Source organism: Carettochelys insculpta, chromosome 5, assembly GCF_033958435.1.
Source record: "Carettochelys insculpta isolate YL-2023 chromosome 5, ASM3395843v1, whole genome shotgun sequence".
Taxonomy (NCBI): Eukaryota; Metazoa; Chordata; order Testudines; family Carettochelyidae; genus Carettochelys; species Carettochelys insculpta.
The window spans coordinates 91,094,331-91,111,677 of record NC_134141.1 but is presented as its reverse complement, the minus strand read 5'-3'; the positions used below and the strand labels follow the sequence as shown (position 1 = coordinate 91,111,677).

The window sequence follows — 17,347 nt, the reverse complement described above, 5'->3', positions numbered from 1 at the left end:
AATAATGTATTAGTAATCTCCAGATCTAAAGAAGTGGGTCTGTCCCACAAAAGCTCATCACTTGATAAATTATTTTGTTAGTCTTTAAAGTGCTACATGACTGCTTTTTTGTTTTGTTAGCATTATGATAGACAGCAATAAGAAGACTTAACTTTAATACTGTAGTGGGACAGAAGAGATACTTACAATATATGGTATTCACTTGTCATAGAAGACGAACAGAAGATATTTCATTTATCTGTTTTGTTACTATTTAAGTCTCTTAGACACTGAGATGTGTCTTGATGGAGTCGTTTTAATCAACAGTCTTTCAGCACATGTTGAATCCTTAAACATGTTTTGTTCCTCATTGTACCAACTTTTTCATCTAAGAGAATCAAACTTTAGTGCCTGCTTCTTTAAATTAATTCCTTGAGGAAAAGGTTTACAGCCATGGGTGTGTATTATAAAACTTGTAGCTGTGGACAAATAGATCCTTTGATCATTATAGAGTGCTTGTGTTGTTTCCTATATCTAGCTTTTGAAAGTTTTTCAACAGAATCTAAGTAGCAATGTTGAGAATACACATCCAAAAGGTTTTCCTGGTTTGCAGGTATGAAAGCCATAGAAAGTGTAAATGATTCCAGTATTTACAACTATTGTTACAATGTGTATATATGACTAAGCTTTTGATCCCTGCTAGCAGATATATAATTACTTGGCAGGTCTTGTGGCAGGTGTCATTTTTGAATTGCAGTAGTACTGTATGTTTTCCATTTTCTTTTCTTCTAACCTGTTGGGGAAGTTTTAGAAATTTCTCTTCAGACTTCAACAATTTCTGCTCTTATTCTGGAGCCAGCAGATTCAAGGAGAATAATATGAACACTGTTCACACCAACCTGCGGTTAATAAATAATCTGGATTCTTGTACATTGACTAGACATGGTCAAACAAACTGCAGATTTGACAAGACATGAAAATAGTCTGCTTCTTCTGATGCTTTTTCCCAAGAGGTCCACAGCCAGCTCCTTCATAGAGGAGATAAATTTTTTGGTAAATTAATGGAACACAGACCATAAGTTGAAGTGGAATGTTCAATGTACTTTTTTTTCTACCATCCCAAACTTCCCCATCTCTCTCTTTCTTTTTGAGTAAACAGTCCTACAATGATAGTACAGAATCCAAGGCTTCCTGTAGAGAGATTTTCAGCGTACTTACAATCTTCAGGACAACTTCACTACTACATACAGCCTCTGTTAGAAAAGATATATGCCAGTATTCATTACTTCTTTGTTATGTTCTAACATACTCAGTCACAGCAAGGCCAACAGCCAAAAATATGTCCAGTTTTGCTATGCAGCAAGTATGCTGAGGAAAAGGGTTCTCTGTACGTTGATTACTGTAGTACATGCAAACAGCTATGTCAAAAGACTGTTATTAAGGTGCTAAACTCAACAACTCAGAAGTCAGGAAATACCAGAAATAAGGTGAGTGCTCTCTCAGCAGTGTCTAGTTATCTTCCCTTCTCTCTTGCCTATCTCAAATAACTTTACAGTACAAATCCTTTGACCAGGTTGGAAAGCAATGCTGGAAATGATGATGTACCAGACAAAGATGCATGACTTCAGAGAATTTTTCTGTGATGTGGAGAGCAGATCCCTAAAGCTCCAGAGTCAGATACTAACTTACATCTCCATCTGGAGTCCAGCACCCCAGCTGCCCCCTTCCCTCACCCTCAACTAAAGGAACAGATACCCAAAAATCTCTGGAATGTCAGGAGGCAAAGATTTCTCTGTTGAGAAGTCTCTAAGATGCTGAAAAACGAGGAAAAGTCTCCCAGCTTCTAGACAAGATAGCCAGTGCTGAGGGCCCTGTGTCTATGATGTCTGTGTTGGAGAAAATTGCTCCAAGCACAGTAGATATACAGGTCGTGACACCTTCATTAACTCTTCTGTGCAAGTGCTGACAGGACAAGTGAATGAACCGGAAGGGAGAAGAGGGAAGATCAGGTACAAGGGCCCTCAGTCCAGGTGAAAAGAAGCCTCGTAGAGCTGTCTTCTCTTAAATCTACAGAGGCAGATATTGAGGGAAGGCCTTGATGCAATAATATGAGGATTCTTTGAGTGATTGTTCATGGGCATTCCAAGTGAGGTGTGTATGCGCCTGTGTGCGCGGTAGCCAGAAGATTTTTTTCGTAGCAGATAGCCATAGAGTCAGTCCGGTGTCCCCTGAAGTGGTGCCAAATATAGACACAGCAGACCTGTGCCTCTTCCTGCTCCAGTTCCCTCTTACAACCAGTGATGGTTAGCTGAAACTCTCCCACTCTTGTCCTAGCAAGTGCTTTAGCAGTAGCTGTTAGTCTTTGTATTGTAAATAGCTTTTATTATTGTGTAAAAAGTTGTAATTAGTAATTAGTGTTAAGTACTGGAGCTCTTGGGAGGACTGTTTCCCTGGTGACGGGCATGCCTAGGTCACCAGGCTTTAAGGTTTATGCAGACTGTTGCAAACATGTGCCCCAGAGCGAGCCCTACACTCTGTGGTTGAAGTGTTTGGGAGAGTCTCATCAGAGATATCGATACATGATCTACAAGACTTTCTAGACCAGGACTTTGAAAGATAGGGGTCAGTGGCCGAAAATCATGCTTATGAAAGCAGAGCTTCAGCCTGAAAAGTTCTCGTTGGACCTGACACCAACCACTTCATCTTCGGTGCATAGCATACTGGCACTGAGCTCGACTCCAGTGCCAATGAAAGACAAGGTGCCCACAGCACCGTGCTTTCTTGTCAAGCACCAAGGATCCAAGGAGACACAGATCTCAATCTCTACTGGCTCACAAAAAGAAGAAACATGAGAGGGGTAGGTCCCCTGTCTCAAGAAACAGAGACAGCACCGGTGAGACCTGAACACAGCCATCCCATATTGGTGCCTCAGCCTGCTGAGCATGCATTGACTTCCATTAGAAGGTTGAGTCCACACCTCCAGTCAACACCAGGGAACGTCATCTCCCAGGAGAGATCCTTTGCCAAGGCGCATAGCCATTCGGCCTCTATCCTGAGGGAGAACAGTGATGATGTCCAGCCCCCCGACGCTGACTCTTCTCACTGTGTCTACAGCATCACACCAGGTTTCATCAGACCACGCCATCCCTCCACAAGCGCCAGGAGGCATAGTACCTCTGTGGTCCTTGGCGTCAGAGGTGTCAGAGTCTGACTCCTTCCACTCCATCAGGAGCAGGAGTTCCAGATCCTCTTTGCAGATAAGCGACCACTCCTGCCGATGCAATGGCCCATCCCATGGCAACCAGCTCCCCAGTGGTCTTTCTGGACACCCTAGGCCTATCATGAGAGCCTGGAGTGGATCCACCATTCTCACTCCTGGGCCCCCTTGGTCACTTCAGCTTCATTTGTGCGACTGGCGCTCCATTCACCTCCAAGCATCTTACCTACCAGGCACTCAGAATGTCGTAGTGGACCATTTCATCAGGTCCACAGGGAATCATGAATGGTCTATTCATCCAGATGTGATAAAACTAATGTTCTCATCCCGGGGGCATCCCCAAATTGATCTGTTTGCTCCCCACTTCAACAGGAAGTGCAGCAGGTTTTACTCTTACCACAGCCACAGTCCAGGGTCACTAGGTGACAGGTTCAGCATATTTTGAGGAGGACCCCTCCCCATATGCATTTCCTCCCATTCAGCTGATTCATAAGGTACTCCTCAAAATCAGACTGGACCATGCCACAGTAATCTTCATAGCTCCCACATAAGCCAGACAGCATCAGTACATCCACCTGCTGGACTTGTCCACATAGAACCCAGTCACACTCGCTCTGCTTCCAGAACTGCTTACTCAGGAAGATAGCTTCAGCACACCAACCTTCATTCCCTCCACCTAAGGGCATGGAAGCTCTGTGGCTGAATGCCTCAAAGCTCTCCCATTTGGATCCTGCGAGGGAAATCCTTATGAATAGCAGGAGACCTATCAGAAGGGTGACATACCTGGCCAAGTGGAAGCAGTTCACAGCATGGTCAAATTAGCTAGGTATATCTCCTTCAGAGACCTCAATGGATTCTCTTTTAGACTATCTGTGGCACCACAGTCAACAAGGCTTGTCAGTTGCATCTATTAGGGTACACTTAGCAGCTATATCAGGATTTCACCCAGGAGTAGTGGGGTGCTCCATGTTCACTAACCCCAGGGTCTGTAGATTTCTCAAGGGCTTAGAAAGACTCCACCCTCAGATCAGACAACATTACCTGTGTGGGTCTTTAACCTAGTACTATCCAAGTTTATGGGTCTCTTAATGAGCCTTTGGCCACCTATTCCCTCCTATACCTTTCATACAAGGTGGTATTCTTAGTGGTGATCTCTTCATCCAGGAGAGTGTCTGATAAGGGAGATCTGCCCTATATGTTTTGGGGGGTTTTTTTGTTCGTTTTGTTTTGTTTTGTTTTGTTTTTTAGGACAAGGTTAGACTGAGACCCCACCTGGCATTTCTGCCAAAGGTGGTTGCTTCTTTCCATGTCAACCAGGACATGCCACTACCACTTTTTTACCCTACCCCACTCTAATACTAGGGAGCAGAGTTTGCACTCATTGGATGTGCACAGGGCCTTAGCTTTTTATATAGGTAGAACTAGGCTCTTCAGGAAGTGGCAACAACTGTTTGTGGCCACTGCTGATAGGATGAAGGGACAACCTATCTCCTCTCAGAGAATCTTTCCTGGATTGGCTCATATATAAGAAATGTTATAAGCTGGTAGAGTTCTCCCCACCAGCTATTAGGGCTCATTCCACGAGGGCCCAAGAATCCTCTATGGCCTTCTCAGTGCAAGGTCCCAAGCAAGATATTTATACAGCAGCAACTGGTCTTCCTTTCATACTTTCGCAGACCACTACGCAATCAGCATGCAAGAAATGGTGTGGCCTTTGGTAGAGCTGTGCTTCAGTCAGTTCAGAACTCTGACCCCACCTCCTAACATCAGCTTGGTATTCACCTAATGTGGAATGCTCATGAACAATCACTCAAAGCAGAAAAATTGGTTACTTACGTTTCATAACTGTTTTTCTTCTAAATACATTCTTCATGACCATTCCAATACCTTCACTCCATCCCTTCTGATGGAGTAGCCAGGCAAGAAGGAACTGAAGAGATTGGTGCTGCCTATATTTGGTGTCATGAAGGTTCCTCTCCAGTGGGTGCCACACAACCATACAACTACATGCCCAGGGAAAAATCTTCCAGCTACCATGCACCTAACATGGAATGGACATGAACCACACATCTTAAAGAACAGTTATGAGAGGTAAGTTACAGGGTTTTTATAGGAGTACCTGTATGAGCAGAGAAAGGCAACCCCCTAGAATTTGTTTCCCAGGTTCTTTCAGAGGCGTTCAGCCTGACATATGGTTTGAAATTTGATTTTGCGAGAGCGCATAGATGCCTGGCCCCTAAGCCAGCCTCAGACGCCAAACCTCATGCACTGATTGTCCAATTTAACAGATTTACTGTAAAAGAAGACATAATGCATCTAACTTGTAGATAAAAGGACTCTTTGGGTGGATGCCACAAAATGAGATAATGATTTTTCAAGACTTTTCAAAAGATGTGGTTAAACAGAGATCAGCTTTGGAAGAGCAAGGGAACTTGCTGAGTGCAAAAATATTTTATAAAGTTTCCAGTTCAGTTTCATGTCGAGGTTTATAAGAAACTATATCTGTTCTAAGAGACACAAGCAGCAGGAAGGCTTGTTTTGTTTTTTTTCAATAGCCTTTAGTGAGTCAAGTACTTATTCTGTTGTATATCAAATTTACATCTCAGTTATGTGTGTGCTACCTGCGTTTGAGTTTATCCAGTTACCATGATCCACTTATTGAGGTTCTCCATCCTGCTTCAAGCTGATACTTTATTAACTTTTGGGACATGTGCATCAGTTCTCATCAAATGGCTAAATGTGAATCATCCCAGCCAGGGAGTTAAGGAAACAACTCATTGCAACTTGATTTCATGACAGTGAGCTGTGTGTGGAAAAGGATAGTTTTAAACTGCATATTAACAATATTAGGTGCCTTTGCTTCTGCATTTGTGCAGGGGAACGAATGAAATATTAGACAACATCTCTGAATGAACATCAACATGAATGAGCTGTTTGCGGTTTTGCAAAGCTAAGTGTACACAAAAGAGATAATTAGCTTCTCTGTTACTCTGTAGAAATGTGGGGGCTCCAGTGCTACTTTTTAAAATTGGTGCCCATAGGAGAGCCTGATGTATCACCATACCTTACTGCTGGGGGCCCTCAAAGCGCAGTAGCTTGGGGTGGAAGTCTAAGAGACAGCCCTCCTCCCTATAAGATGTCATGGAAAGCTGCATAGGACTGAGCAACTGTTAGTGCCCCCTGTGGAATAACAGAGCAGAGGAAGACCCGTGCAGGATCCTGAGATATGTGGATCCCTCCCCATCACCTTCTCCTTCCTCCCTCTCACCCTGCTTTTGTTTGCCCATTTTTCCCTGTCTTCTAACTTGCTTTCCCTAATATCTTCCCACCACGCACTACTCCTCTAGTCTCTTTTCCCTTGTCTCTTTCCCGACCTTTGATAAGCTCAATCCCATGCATGTGAACATGAAGTATAACATTAATGGAGAAGAGTCACTTGTTCAGATGAATTGTTTGTTGTAATTTTTGGTGCAGTAATTTACTGTTTGTGTGAGTATTTAGATTTCTCCACTGTTAGATGTATTGTTACTTAATGTAGGGAAGGGAAACTAACAGTTTGGTTGTAAACTAAAAGGGGGAAGAAGTTGTCTGGCCATGAGAAAATAATACTACAGTGCAGCAAGCCCTGATACCAGTACTCCGGGTTTTGGTTCAGCAAACTGAAAAGATTACAAATTAGGAGATAATATACAGCTATATCCTTTACATATCAGGGAAAGAAATATTACATTTGTGAAATGTTCACTCCCCATCTATTGCCTTTTAATATAGACACTAATTGGTTGTATGGGAATAATAGAGTGGCTGATAGAAATAATCATTTATATAATGAATATTGGTGGAACTTCTTGCCTAGGTGGTACGTCTTCCCCACCCCAGACTGAAATGTACAACTGGCTTTGTTTTGTTTATGGTGTTAGATGTTGGGTAATACACGTTGAGCCTCTCTAGTCCAGCACCCTGTCGTCTGGCAGCATTCGTAATCTGGCGTGATTTTAGTTAGCCAGATGACCACCTCTCATGAGTGTGGGCCAAGTTTCATGTGGTCCCATAAAGTTTGTTGACAGCCACCAATCTTAGCTTCCTGTGTTCTGTGCTGTTATTTAGCGGTAATTCACCCCCATGTGTCTTCTAAGAGCCCAGTAGGCAGTGGAAGTGTGTGGTAATGCTCTTAGACAATAATAACCTCCAGTGGTCTGGCAAATTCTCTCATTAGGCACTAGTCAGGTCCTGAGGATGCCAGACTAGAGAGAGCTTCAACCTGTAGTTGCCATTGTATTGTAGCCTACTATGCTTGGTAGTAAACAAGAGTAGTAAAATGCATGTTATGTGTTTTTATGTTTTTGCTTTAACTTGTCTTTTTGTGCTCTTCGCTCTCCCTCTCGGAAGCCCTCTCCTCCCTATACCCTGGAAGTCTGGCAAGTCGCAAGCATCTAGCAAGGTAATCCAAATCTCTAGAATGAGCTTCTGAGATATTTCATCCATAGACTTACCCCCATGGGTTTCTGTGTGGGGAATAGGATAAGATATAAGAGTATGTAATACATATTTCTATCCTGAAATGTAAAGAACCTCAAAACTCCAACGAAAAAGAAACGTGCATTCACTATTAATGAAAGCAAAGGAAGTCAGTGCTTTTCCAAGAGACACACTGGCCACAAATGAAACTGTTAAATTAGAGCATGACTGGATAGGAAAAACAAGTATCTTGTGGCTTCTTGTACAGATCCAGCAGAGGAGCCAATCTGTTTTGTAAAACGCTGGCTATAAGAGTTGCTGAATCAATTTCAGACATTCAGGGCAGGGTTTTAATCCTTAAAGTCTCCATCAATTGATCTGAACTAGTCATGGCTTATATGTATGGGCCTAAGCTTGATGACTGGGAAATCTGTCGTAGGTTTTTTGCTACGTTAAATGGAGAACGCTGTATTCTGCTAGAGATTTTAATGAGTGCTTAATCCTTCTCAGGGAGTATCTTGGCCTCAGAGGCAGTGTTTCCTCTAAGCTGTACACTTGGGCAGCCACCCAGGAGACATTCAAATACCAATTAGCAGAGCATCCACAGCCAGCAGCTTGTATTTCTATCAATGGTGCATATCTACACAGGCCTTGTTGCACATAACAAAATTTATTCTGCTCATGGATAGAAGGTAGAGGGAATACTGCTCTGTGGCATAAGCCAGCCACAATGGCTCTGGAGTTGTGCTTTAAAAACCTAGGAGTATGTGATATCTCAAGACTTATACTTCTTTTGCATAGGAACTATTCATAGTTTTCTCAAATATAAGGATCTTAGTTCCCTCTGGATTGTTCTGATCTCCAGGCATTAGGTTAATACCTTAACTGGCTACTCCTTTAATGTATTTGTTGACTCTCATCATGCCCCTCTAACTCTTCAACTCTGCACAGCCATTTTTAGTGTGGTGATTTGAGCCCTGGGACCCTGACTCAGTCAACCTGGCTGGAAAGCTCACTGCCACAGACTGTGTAGACATATCCTTACAACTACAGGGAACCTTAGAAATGCTTAATATACTCCACCACTGTGTACGCTCTACTAATGAAGAAGAAGTCCAGTGGTTTGGAGTTCTTTGTGAAAAGGATTTTACATAGCCTTTAAAGGATCACCAGTGACAGTACATATTACAGAATGTTAAAAATGCTGCTGTGGATCTTAGGCTATGCCTGCTGTAGCAAAAGGTTCTATTTAAAACATAGTGGACACTACAGAGGTTGTAGAAGAGCAGGGACTTGTCCTGTGATGTTTGTTGATGCAATAGTAAAGAAAAGGAACCCCTCTAATCATTCTCATGCACGATATGGGACTGTCCAACAGCCCGGAAGCTGGAAAAAGATAGACAAGTTAAAATAGTGCTTTGCTTCAGGAACCAAACCTCCACTGTAAACTCTATCTTACATTATGCATCTATTATGCTGGCTCTTGAGGGCCTCAGTGATTACCAAGTGCATGAATTTACAAAAATGAAAGAATAGGCTTATATCCAGAATAGAGAAGGGGTATTCAGTTCTGTCTGAGCTAATAGCAAAAGGAAAAATAGCTTATCAACGTAGAGAACAACTATATGAATTCAAAAAAAATGTGGACCCTATTTCTTGATACATTTGGATAAAGAATGCTGAGATACCTCAAAGAATGCCAGACTTCTATTCTACCTGATCATTCTGTTTTTACCCCTCCCAGTACCTTCTCCCAGGTTCCTCCCTCCTCCCCACACACTTTTTTATTTTCCTACTTGTGTGTGTCTTTTTTATTATTGTTGCTCCAACCCCAGTATATTTTACCTGTGTGACACTGTTTGGTTTTGTATTGTCTAGTCTTTCAACTTTGATAAGTTGTAAAGATTCATAATGTTACTGAAGAGCCTGTGAAATATGTGTAGGTTTTGGTAACATATATATATTCTAAGATCTTATTGTATTTTTTATTCATGACTTCTTTATGAAAATTTATTTAAAAAATCACAAAAGAGTGCATGAATTTAGCCACATAAGAAGTTGAATAGGTTTATGCTTGTAGAAGCAGCAGCATCCAGCAAATAGAGCATTGCACTGGGGGTCAGGAATCCTGGGTCCTAATCCTGCTTTTCTCGTGGACTTACTCTGTGACTGTAGTCAAGTTACTTCACATCACTTCCATGTACTTAACCATGTAACCTATTTAAACTTCAGTCTCTTTGAGGCTAAAGTGTAGAGCTCATAACACAACGTGGAATCTCTTGCAGACTCAGTAATATAAATAATAACCCTAAAGCAGTGAGCTGAAATTTCTTCATGAGCTGATCATTTCTAAGTTTCTTTATAAAGCATTGTGAGCCCCTTAAAAAGATCATTCACTAAAGACGTTAGGGAGCACTGTTAAACGCACGCCTCAGGCATGAGACTATGTTTTAATCATAGTTTTATGGGAAGCTGAGTACCGGGGACATAACTCAGAGCTAGCTTTGGAACTGCTCTGCAGCAGTTACAAAATGTACTTCCACTTTCGATAAATAAAATGCCTCTTGTTTTGCTAATCTCTGCATGTTTTATTAACCCTGCAAATGATGCTTCCCAACAATCTATAATCTTTCATCCAAGTATGAGCAAATCTTGAGCTAGTCAATTAACCACTAGAAAGGGTGGTAGGAATAATTTTCTTCAGACACTCTACACTCAGATTGTTTGGAGTGATCCAGTTTGTAACTTAATATTGACTGCCTCTAGAGCCACCAGTAATTAAAGCACTAGTCATCATTATGTCAAATGTCAGTGAATTTTGTCACAAATATTTGTTGTTTGCAATGTTGTTGGTCACAGAATATTAGAGGGACAAGATGTGTGAGACAGTATCTTTTGCTGTACCAAATTCTGTTAATGAGAGACGCAGGTTTTTCAGCTACATCAACCTCTACTTGCAGGCTGAGAAGGGAACTCAGAGTCTAATTTTACACTAGGAGATTAAATTGGTATAACTGTGTTGCTCAGGGAGTGAAAAATCCACACCTATGAGCAACACAGTTAAACCAACCTAACCACCAGTGTAGAATAGTGCTAGGTGGATGGTAGAATTTCCCTCCATCAGAGATTGTAGCTATGCTGACAGGAGAAGCCCTCTCATTTGCATAGGTAACCTCTTCACAGCTTGACAGTGGCACAGCTGCTCACTCTACTGTCCTATGAGTTGACCTGACCTGCCCAGAGGGTCACAGCCAGAGGTGAAAGTAAGCCAGTGTGCCACTCCAGGAGGAAGAAGCTAGATATAAAGGGGACATATGAGAGTAGTCTGTACAATCATGAAGGGTATGGAGAAAGTGCAGAGGTGTTATTTACCTCTTCAGATAACACAAGAACCATGGGTCAACCAATGAAGTTAACAGACGGCATGTTTAAATACAAACAAAAGGAGGTACTTCAGACAGCACACCGCCCGTATGTGGGACTTGTTGCTAGCGACTTTGTGAAGGATAAAACTATAACAGTGTTCAAAAAGTGAATTAGGTAAGTTCATGAAGAATAAATTCATCAGTGGCTATTAGCCAAGGTTGTCAGGGATACAACCCCATCCACTGGGTCTCTTAAAGGCTCTGACTGATGCAAGCTGTGAGTGGACAACAAGAGATGGATCGCTTGATAGTTGCCCTGTCCTCACCGTTGTCTCTGAAGCACCTGGCATTGGCTACTGTTGGATGACAGGATATTGGGCTAGATGGACCATTGGTCTGACCTAGAATGGCCATTCTTGCATTCTAGTGGAATGTGCAGTTGAAAGGAGAAGGTGCTAATGCTACAAGCATAGAAGGAGATCACCCAGGAGGAGGGTTTGATTGACTCTGTTGATGGGTGGGTCAGGAGGGGAGAGAGAGAAGGAGCAAAGCTTTAATCTAGAATTTGAAAGGAGATTCCAGGAGATGTGGAGATGTTCCCTCTGGCCAAGGACACATGAGGTGAGTGAGAGGTTTAAAAAAACATGGAAGTTTGATTCCCAGGTTCTCTAGCAGACTGACAGGCTGAGACTATGCAAACTGCACTGATGACCTGAGAGGCTGGATAGTAGAAATAAATAAGCAATTTCTTCTACACCGCAATTATACAGATGACGTTTAGTTAGTTGATTTATGGCCAAATTAGAGTTGAGATAGTCATTCAGACCCAGATTTTGGGGTTTTTTTATTTTTGTTTTTTATTTTTATTTTTGTTTTTGTTTTATTTTATTTTATTTTTTTTGTTTTATTATTAATGTCTCTCTGCTTGCAATGAATCTTGCTTAACAAGAGCTTTTTGGTCTTAGATTGTTTGGGCAAATTCATGAATCTTCTCCAGAAAGATAAACCAACGTGAAGTTCTAAGAAAGTATCTGGAACCCAGAACTGAAATTTCACAAATCAAATAGCACAAACAAAAGAAATCCATCCCATCTGATGCCTGGTGCCATGGTTGGTACTGTAGAGGGATTGCCCAAGGACCATGCACTAGAACCTTGTCACCATTGTCATGGTCCATGCCCAACAGCTCTTTCTCTCCCACACAAATGCCATTAGGACCTGGCTACCATCCTTAATGACACAGCTCTAACACATCCTTTTGTTTATTTAAATATGAATCACAAACCTGGTGCAGATTTGGAGTCTGCTGCATTTTGGTTTGTGAATGTTGGCAGGCATCTAAAACTTATCAATTACAGAACAGCACGTTTTTTAGCACGGCTTACTACTAGTAATTAGGATACATGCATTGTGTTGTCCATTGGTGTTAGAGTTTTTGAAATTTGCAGTAGCTGTACTATATTTCACTGGGTGTTCTTCACCCCTGCTGTCCTTTGGCTCCTGCCACAGATTTTACACATAGTTAAGTAAAATGTTTATCTCCACACTCCCTTCTTTAACCTCGCTCCAGCTACTTCTCCTTTGCATAATTAATCCAGCCACCAAGCAGCAGAGCTCTCATTAGTAGATGGACAAGTTACCATCCACTCCCCATCCAGCTCACTTTTCACATTGGGTATGTCTACACTAGCTCCCTACTTCGAAGGGAGCATAGTAAGTAGGGTGTCGGGAGGTTATTAATGAAGTTCTGAGGTGCATGTGCAGCACTTCATTAAGCTAATTCTCCCCCACAGCAACTTTGAAGTGTTAAACTGTGTTAAAATTTTGAGGAATAAAGGGACTTCAAAGTTGCCCAGGCACTTCCAAGTACCAGCGGGTTAACTGCGGCTAGACGCAAGCCAGCACTTCAAAGTTTAACACTCTGAAGGTGCCATGGGGGAGAATTAGCTTAATGAAGTGCTGCATATGCACTGCAGCACTTCATTAATAATCTCCCAACACCCTATTCACCATGCTCCCTTCGAAGTAGGGAACTAAGTGTGGACACACCCATTGAGTTTATATTGTTAACTCTCTGTGTGTATGCCACGCTTGATCAAATCCAAAAAGGCAGATTAAAGTCTTTGTATATGCTGTGTTTAATAACAGGGATATGTTTGGTTTTTTCTTAAAATTTTAAAGGAAAAGAGCCTTGTGCGACGCCCAAGATCACAGACAGTAAAATGGAGGAGAATTCAGAAGTACCTATCTTAGAAGACACATCTTCTTCACCAGTAGATACTCAACAGCATTCCTGGCAGGTTTCCACCGATATTGAAAACACTGAAAGGTATGCGTAGCTTTTATTTTTAAATACAGAAATTTAGTTCTAATGCTTTATTCAGCTTTTCCCACATAGAAAATCAATATTGTTACTTAGTACATAAAAGAGGCATTGTAATGTGTCTTCACAACTCAATATACATGACAGTAATTTCTAAATTAGCAGGTACAGAGATTGGCCAGGAGTGAAATACTTGATTTAGCCAAGTACCAATGGATGCCACTTGTCAAACACAAAGGAGAAGAAACTACAGCAATAAAAGGCCTACTTACAGAAAAGAGATAAGAAGACTGATTTTAAATCTATTTGTAACTAAGTCTCTGCTTTTGTATCCCAAATAACCTAGTCTCTATTTTGGCACTTGCAAGTCAGTACTTAGGCTTGGTCTATACTGGACCTTACAGTCAACTGCAGATACACTATTCTAGCTACAGCAATTGCGAAGCTAGAATCAACATATCTGCTGTCGACTGTAAGGTCTGTTCTCACTGAGGGAGGTCGATGGGAGCATTTTCCCCATCAACCTCCCTTACTCCTCATGATAGCAGGAGTACAGGGATAGACTATCAATCCCAGAGAGCTCGATTTCACATATCTTTACCAAGTTGTGAACTCAATGTTGGGGAGCAGGCTAGAGGGTTGTTTTTTTTTTTAATGGACCCATGATAAGTTCTGCTGTAAGTGCAAGGGACTGGACTCGATGATGTCTCAAGGACCCTTCCGGTTCTGTGAGATATATGTATATCTCCATGTTTCACCCTCAAAAAGCCCACTATGGGAAAGGGGAGCCGCATTATAATATCAGCAGGGTTTATTTAGGGTTTTCTACACCTTAACATTTCAGCTAAATCATGTGTGCCTGAGCGGGATCAGGTTGACATGCTGTATCTAATGTTCTCTTCAACCACAAAGTGGGAACTGCTACAATGTGGGTGGTCCTTTCCGGTCATTTATTTATTACTTTTTAAACACTGCCTTTATACTTAGTACTGTCTAAGATACAAACTCAGTCCCTGTCCCACAGAACTTACACTCCAAGGCTATGGCTACACTATGATATATTTTGGAATAGAGAAGCCCTGTGGCCAAACATTTCCACTACCCCACAACAGGTAGCGGGAAATTCGAAATAAGCACTTACTTGGAACTCTGGTGCAGTGTAGCCGTTACTGGGCTTGAAATAAATTCCCTCGAAATAACTTATGCAATTTGTGCAACGTAAATTGCAGAAGTTATTTCAAGATAGTACTACACCGTAGCCATAGCCTAAGGGTATATCTACACAGCAAAGTTATTCTGGAATAGCTTATTCTGGAGTTAACATTCCAAAATAAGATATTCCAGAATAATGCATCTACAATACAGGGAAGCCCTGGAATAAACAAAACTTATTCCAAAAAATGTGTCGACACACAATAGAGCCTATTTCAGGTTAGAGCCCCTGGCAGCACTACTTCCAGAGGCTCTAATCTGAAATACTACATCTAAACAGCAGAACTATTTTAGAGTAAGCTATTGTAGAATATCTTTTTTTGAAATAGCCCGTATCCCCTGTCTACACAGCCCCTATTCCGAAATACCTATTTCAGCATAGGCACAATGGAGGTTTACCAAATTCAAAAAAAGCTGTCTGCTATTTCAAAATTATTTTGAAAAAGAGTTTGCATTGTGTCGATGCGTGCAACATTATTGTGAAATAAGGGTCGTTATTTTGAAATAACTTTACTGTGTTGACATACGCTAAGTGTTCACTGTCCAGGGGCACAAGGGTAGTGCAGCCATCACTGGTTCTGGTAAATACCAGTTGTGCTGTATATGGTGCATCTCTCCACTAGGAACTGGACTGAGCCCACCAACTCATTTTATAAAGACCACTCACCATCCAGGAAGCGGTAATTATGTCATTATTCTGGGCCAAATGTCACCGAGAAAGGTCATATTTCTAATCCGCCCTCCAAATTTCTCATTAACTATAAAGGCATATTGCTTTTGTAACAAAAAAAGAAAAAAATTGGTATGGTTTTTATATTGGAACTAGCTATAGGTTGAACCTTTCTCATCCAGCACCCTTGGGACCTGACCTGTGCTGGACAAGAAAATTTGACAGATGTCTGAAGGTCAATATTTTGTGGCTCATTACCACCACTTTCCACTGTTTACAGCTCTTGGAAGACATTTAGGAGTAAATTATAGCTAAATAACAGCACAAAACATTGAGAGCCAGGACTAGTGGCTGTAAATATACTTTATGGGAGCACAGGAAACTTAGCTGCAGCCGTTGTAAGTGGTCATCTGGCTAACTAAAATCATGGCAGATTATGGAGGTTGCCGGATGAGAGAGTTCCAGATTAGAGAGGTTCAACCTGTACTTGTCCATTAGATAGATCAAGAAGAGCTCATTAGCCCCACTTTGAATTTATCATTGTTCATTATTTTAGTGTATTGTGTTATTCCTACCAACCCCCAAAAGGCAGAAAATAGACAGAATGGAAACTTTAGAAAACCTATTTTACTTTTAATTTCCACAGAGACATGAGAGAAATGAAAAACCTTTTAAGCAAACTCAGGGAGACTATGCCTTTACCATTGAAAAATCAAGGTGAGTTTTGCTTTTTCACTATGTATTGTACATTAAGGTATTTAAGTGTTTTGGGTCACCTAATAAAAAAAATACCCAGAATTTTGCTTTATAATATCTAAGAGAAAAGGTAAGTCGTAGTCCACTGATGTCAATGACAGAGGTAGGACTTCACTCAATAACATTAGTTCAGCATCCTCTAAAGCTGGTATATTTTGGAAATTAAGAGCTAAGCTATGGCTCTGCTGACCAGAGCTATACCAGACATGGGGAAGTGGTATAACAAAATCGTATTATAAAATTTATAGACGACACCAACTTCAGAGGGGTTGCAAGCACTGAGGTGGGAAGCATTAGAATTCAAAAGCACTTTGAGAAATTAGAAAATTGGTCTAAATTCAACAAGATTAAATTCAATAAAGACAAGTGCAAAGTACTTAGTAAGGCAAATGTGCAACTAGAAAAATGGGGAGCAACTAACTAGTGCCTGGAAAAGGATCTGTGGTAATAGCAGATCGCAGATTGAATACTGGTCAAGAATGTGATGTTCCAATGTCCATCAAAAAAGGCTTTGACAGGTGTGATGTTTCCTGGCCCACTACTGGGGCTCCCCAGATATACAAATAACTAAGCATTTTTTCTTTTTTCTATGCCTAATTGTGTTAAATGCTGTTCTTCTTTCACTACAGATGATAGCAGCCTGCTAAACCTGACTCCTTATCCATTAGTGAGAAGACGGAAGCGAAGGTTCTTTGGATTGTGCTGCCTTGTCTCAAGCTAAAAGATCCAATACAGCAACACAAAGAAAACCATAACTTTCATGAAACTGACGTTATTTGACACGTGAAAGGCTAAACGTATTGCTCATGGTTATAAAGGGTTTTCTACACTGCCCTATTCCTTCTCCCCCTGCCCCTTTTTGAAAAGTTTTACAGTTTAAAGTTGTTGGTCTCAAGAACCAGAAAGGGAACAGATTTAACATTATTATAATTTTTTTTTAAGATTTTTGTGATGGCATTCTGCATGTCTACTTAAACCATTCAGTGACTAGATGCAAGAATTATGGTTGCTAGCTCACCCTAAAGTTCTTTTTTTTAATTATACAAACCACAACAGAAATGTCATGTACAGTACAATACTATGACTATAGGTTTTACTAGTATCATATTAATAGAATATGATCAAATATTGTAAACAGTCTTTAAACATAGAAAACTATTTCAAACATCAAAACATGTTGAACTTCTAATATTAAAAACTATTGTAACAGAACCTGCACAAGCACTCCTGTTGCTTTTTGTGCTCTCATTCATATTTAGTCTTCCACTATATCTCAGTTTAGTAAAGGATTTCACAATAAAACTCTCTTAATTTATCATACTAAAATATAAAATACTCATATTTGTAAATATAAAGTAATCATAATA

At 40.9% G+C, this 17,347-nt stretch overlaps 1 protein-coding gene across 1 annotated transcript in view; it reads left to right on the top strand.

Annotated features, from left to right (window-relative positions):
• The window catches only part of RGS7BP (regulator of G protein signaling 7 binding protein), a 63,228-nt gene extending 46,195 nt beyond the window's left edge, over window positions 1-17,033 (top strand). Inside the window, exons 4-6 of the mRNA XM_074994267.1 lie at window positions 13,201-13,348; window positions 15,871-15,941; window positions 16,610-17,033. Coding sequence (XP_074850368.1) covers window positions 13,201-13,348; window positions 15,871-15,941; window positions 16,610-16,701 — 311 coding nt within the window. The 3' untranslated portion in view covers window positions 16,702-17,033. The remainder of the gene's footprint in view (window positions 1-13,200; window positions 13,349-15,870; window positions 15,942-16,609) is intronic.
• Window positions 17,034-17,347: the final 314 nt, after the last annotated feature.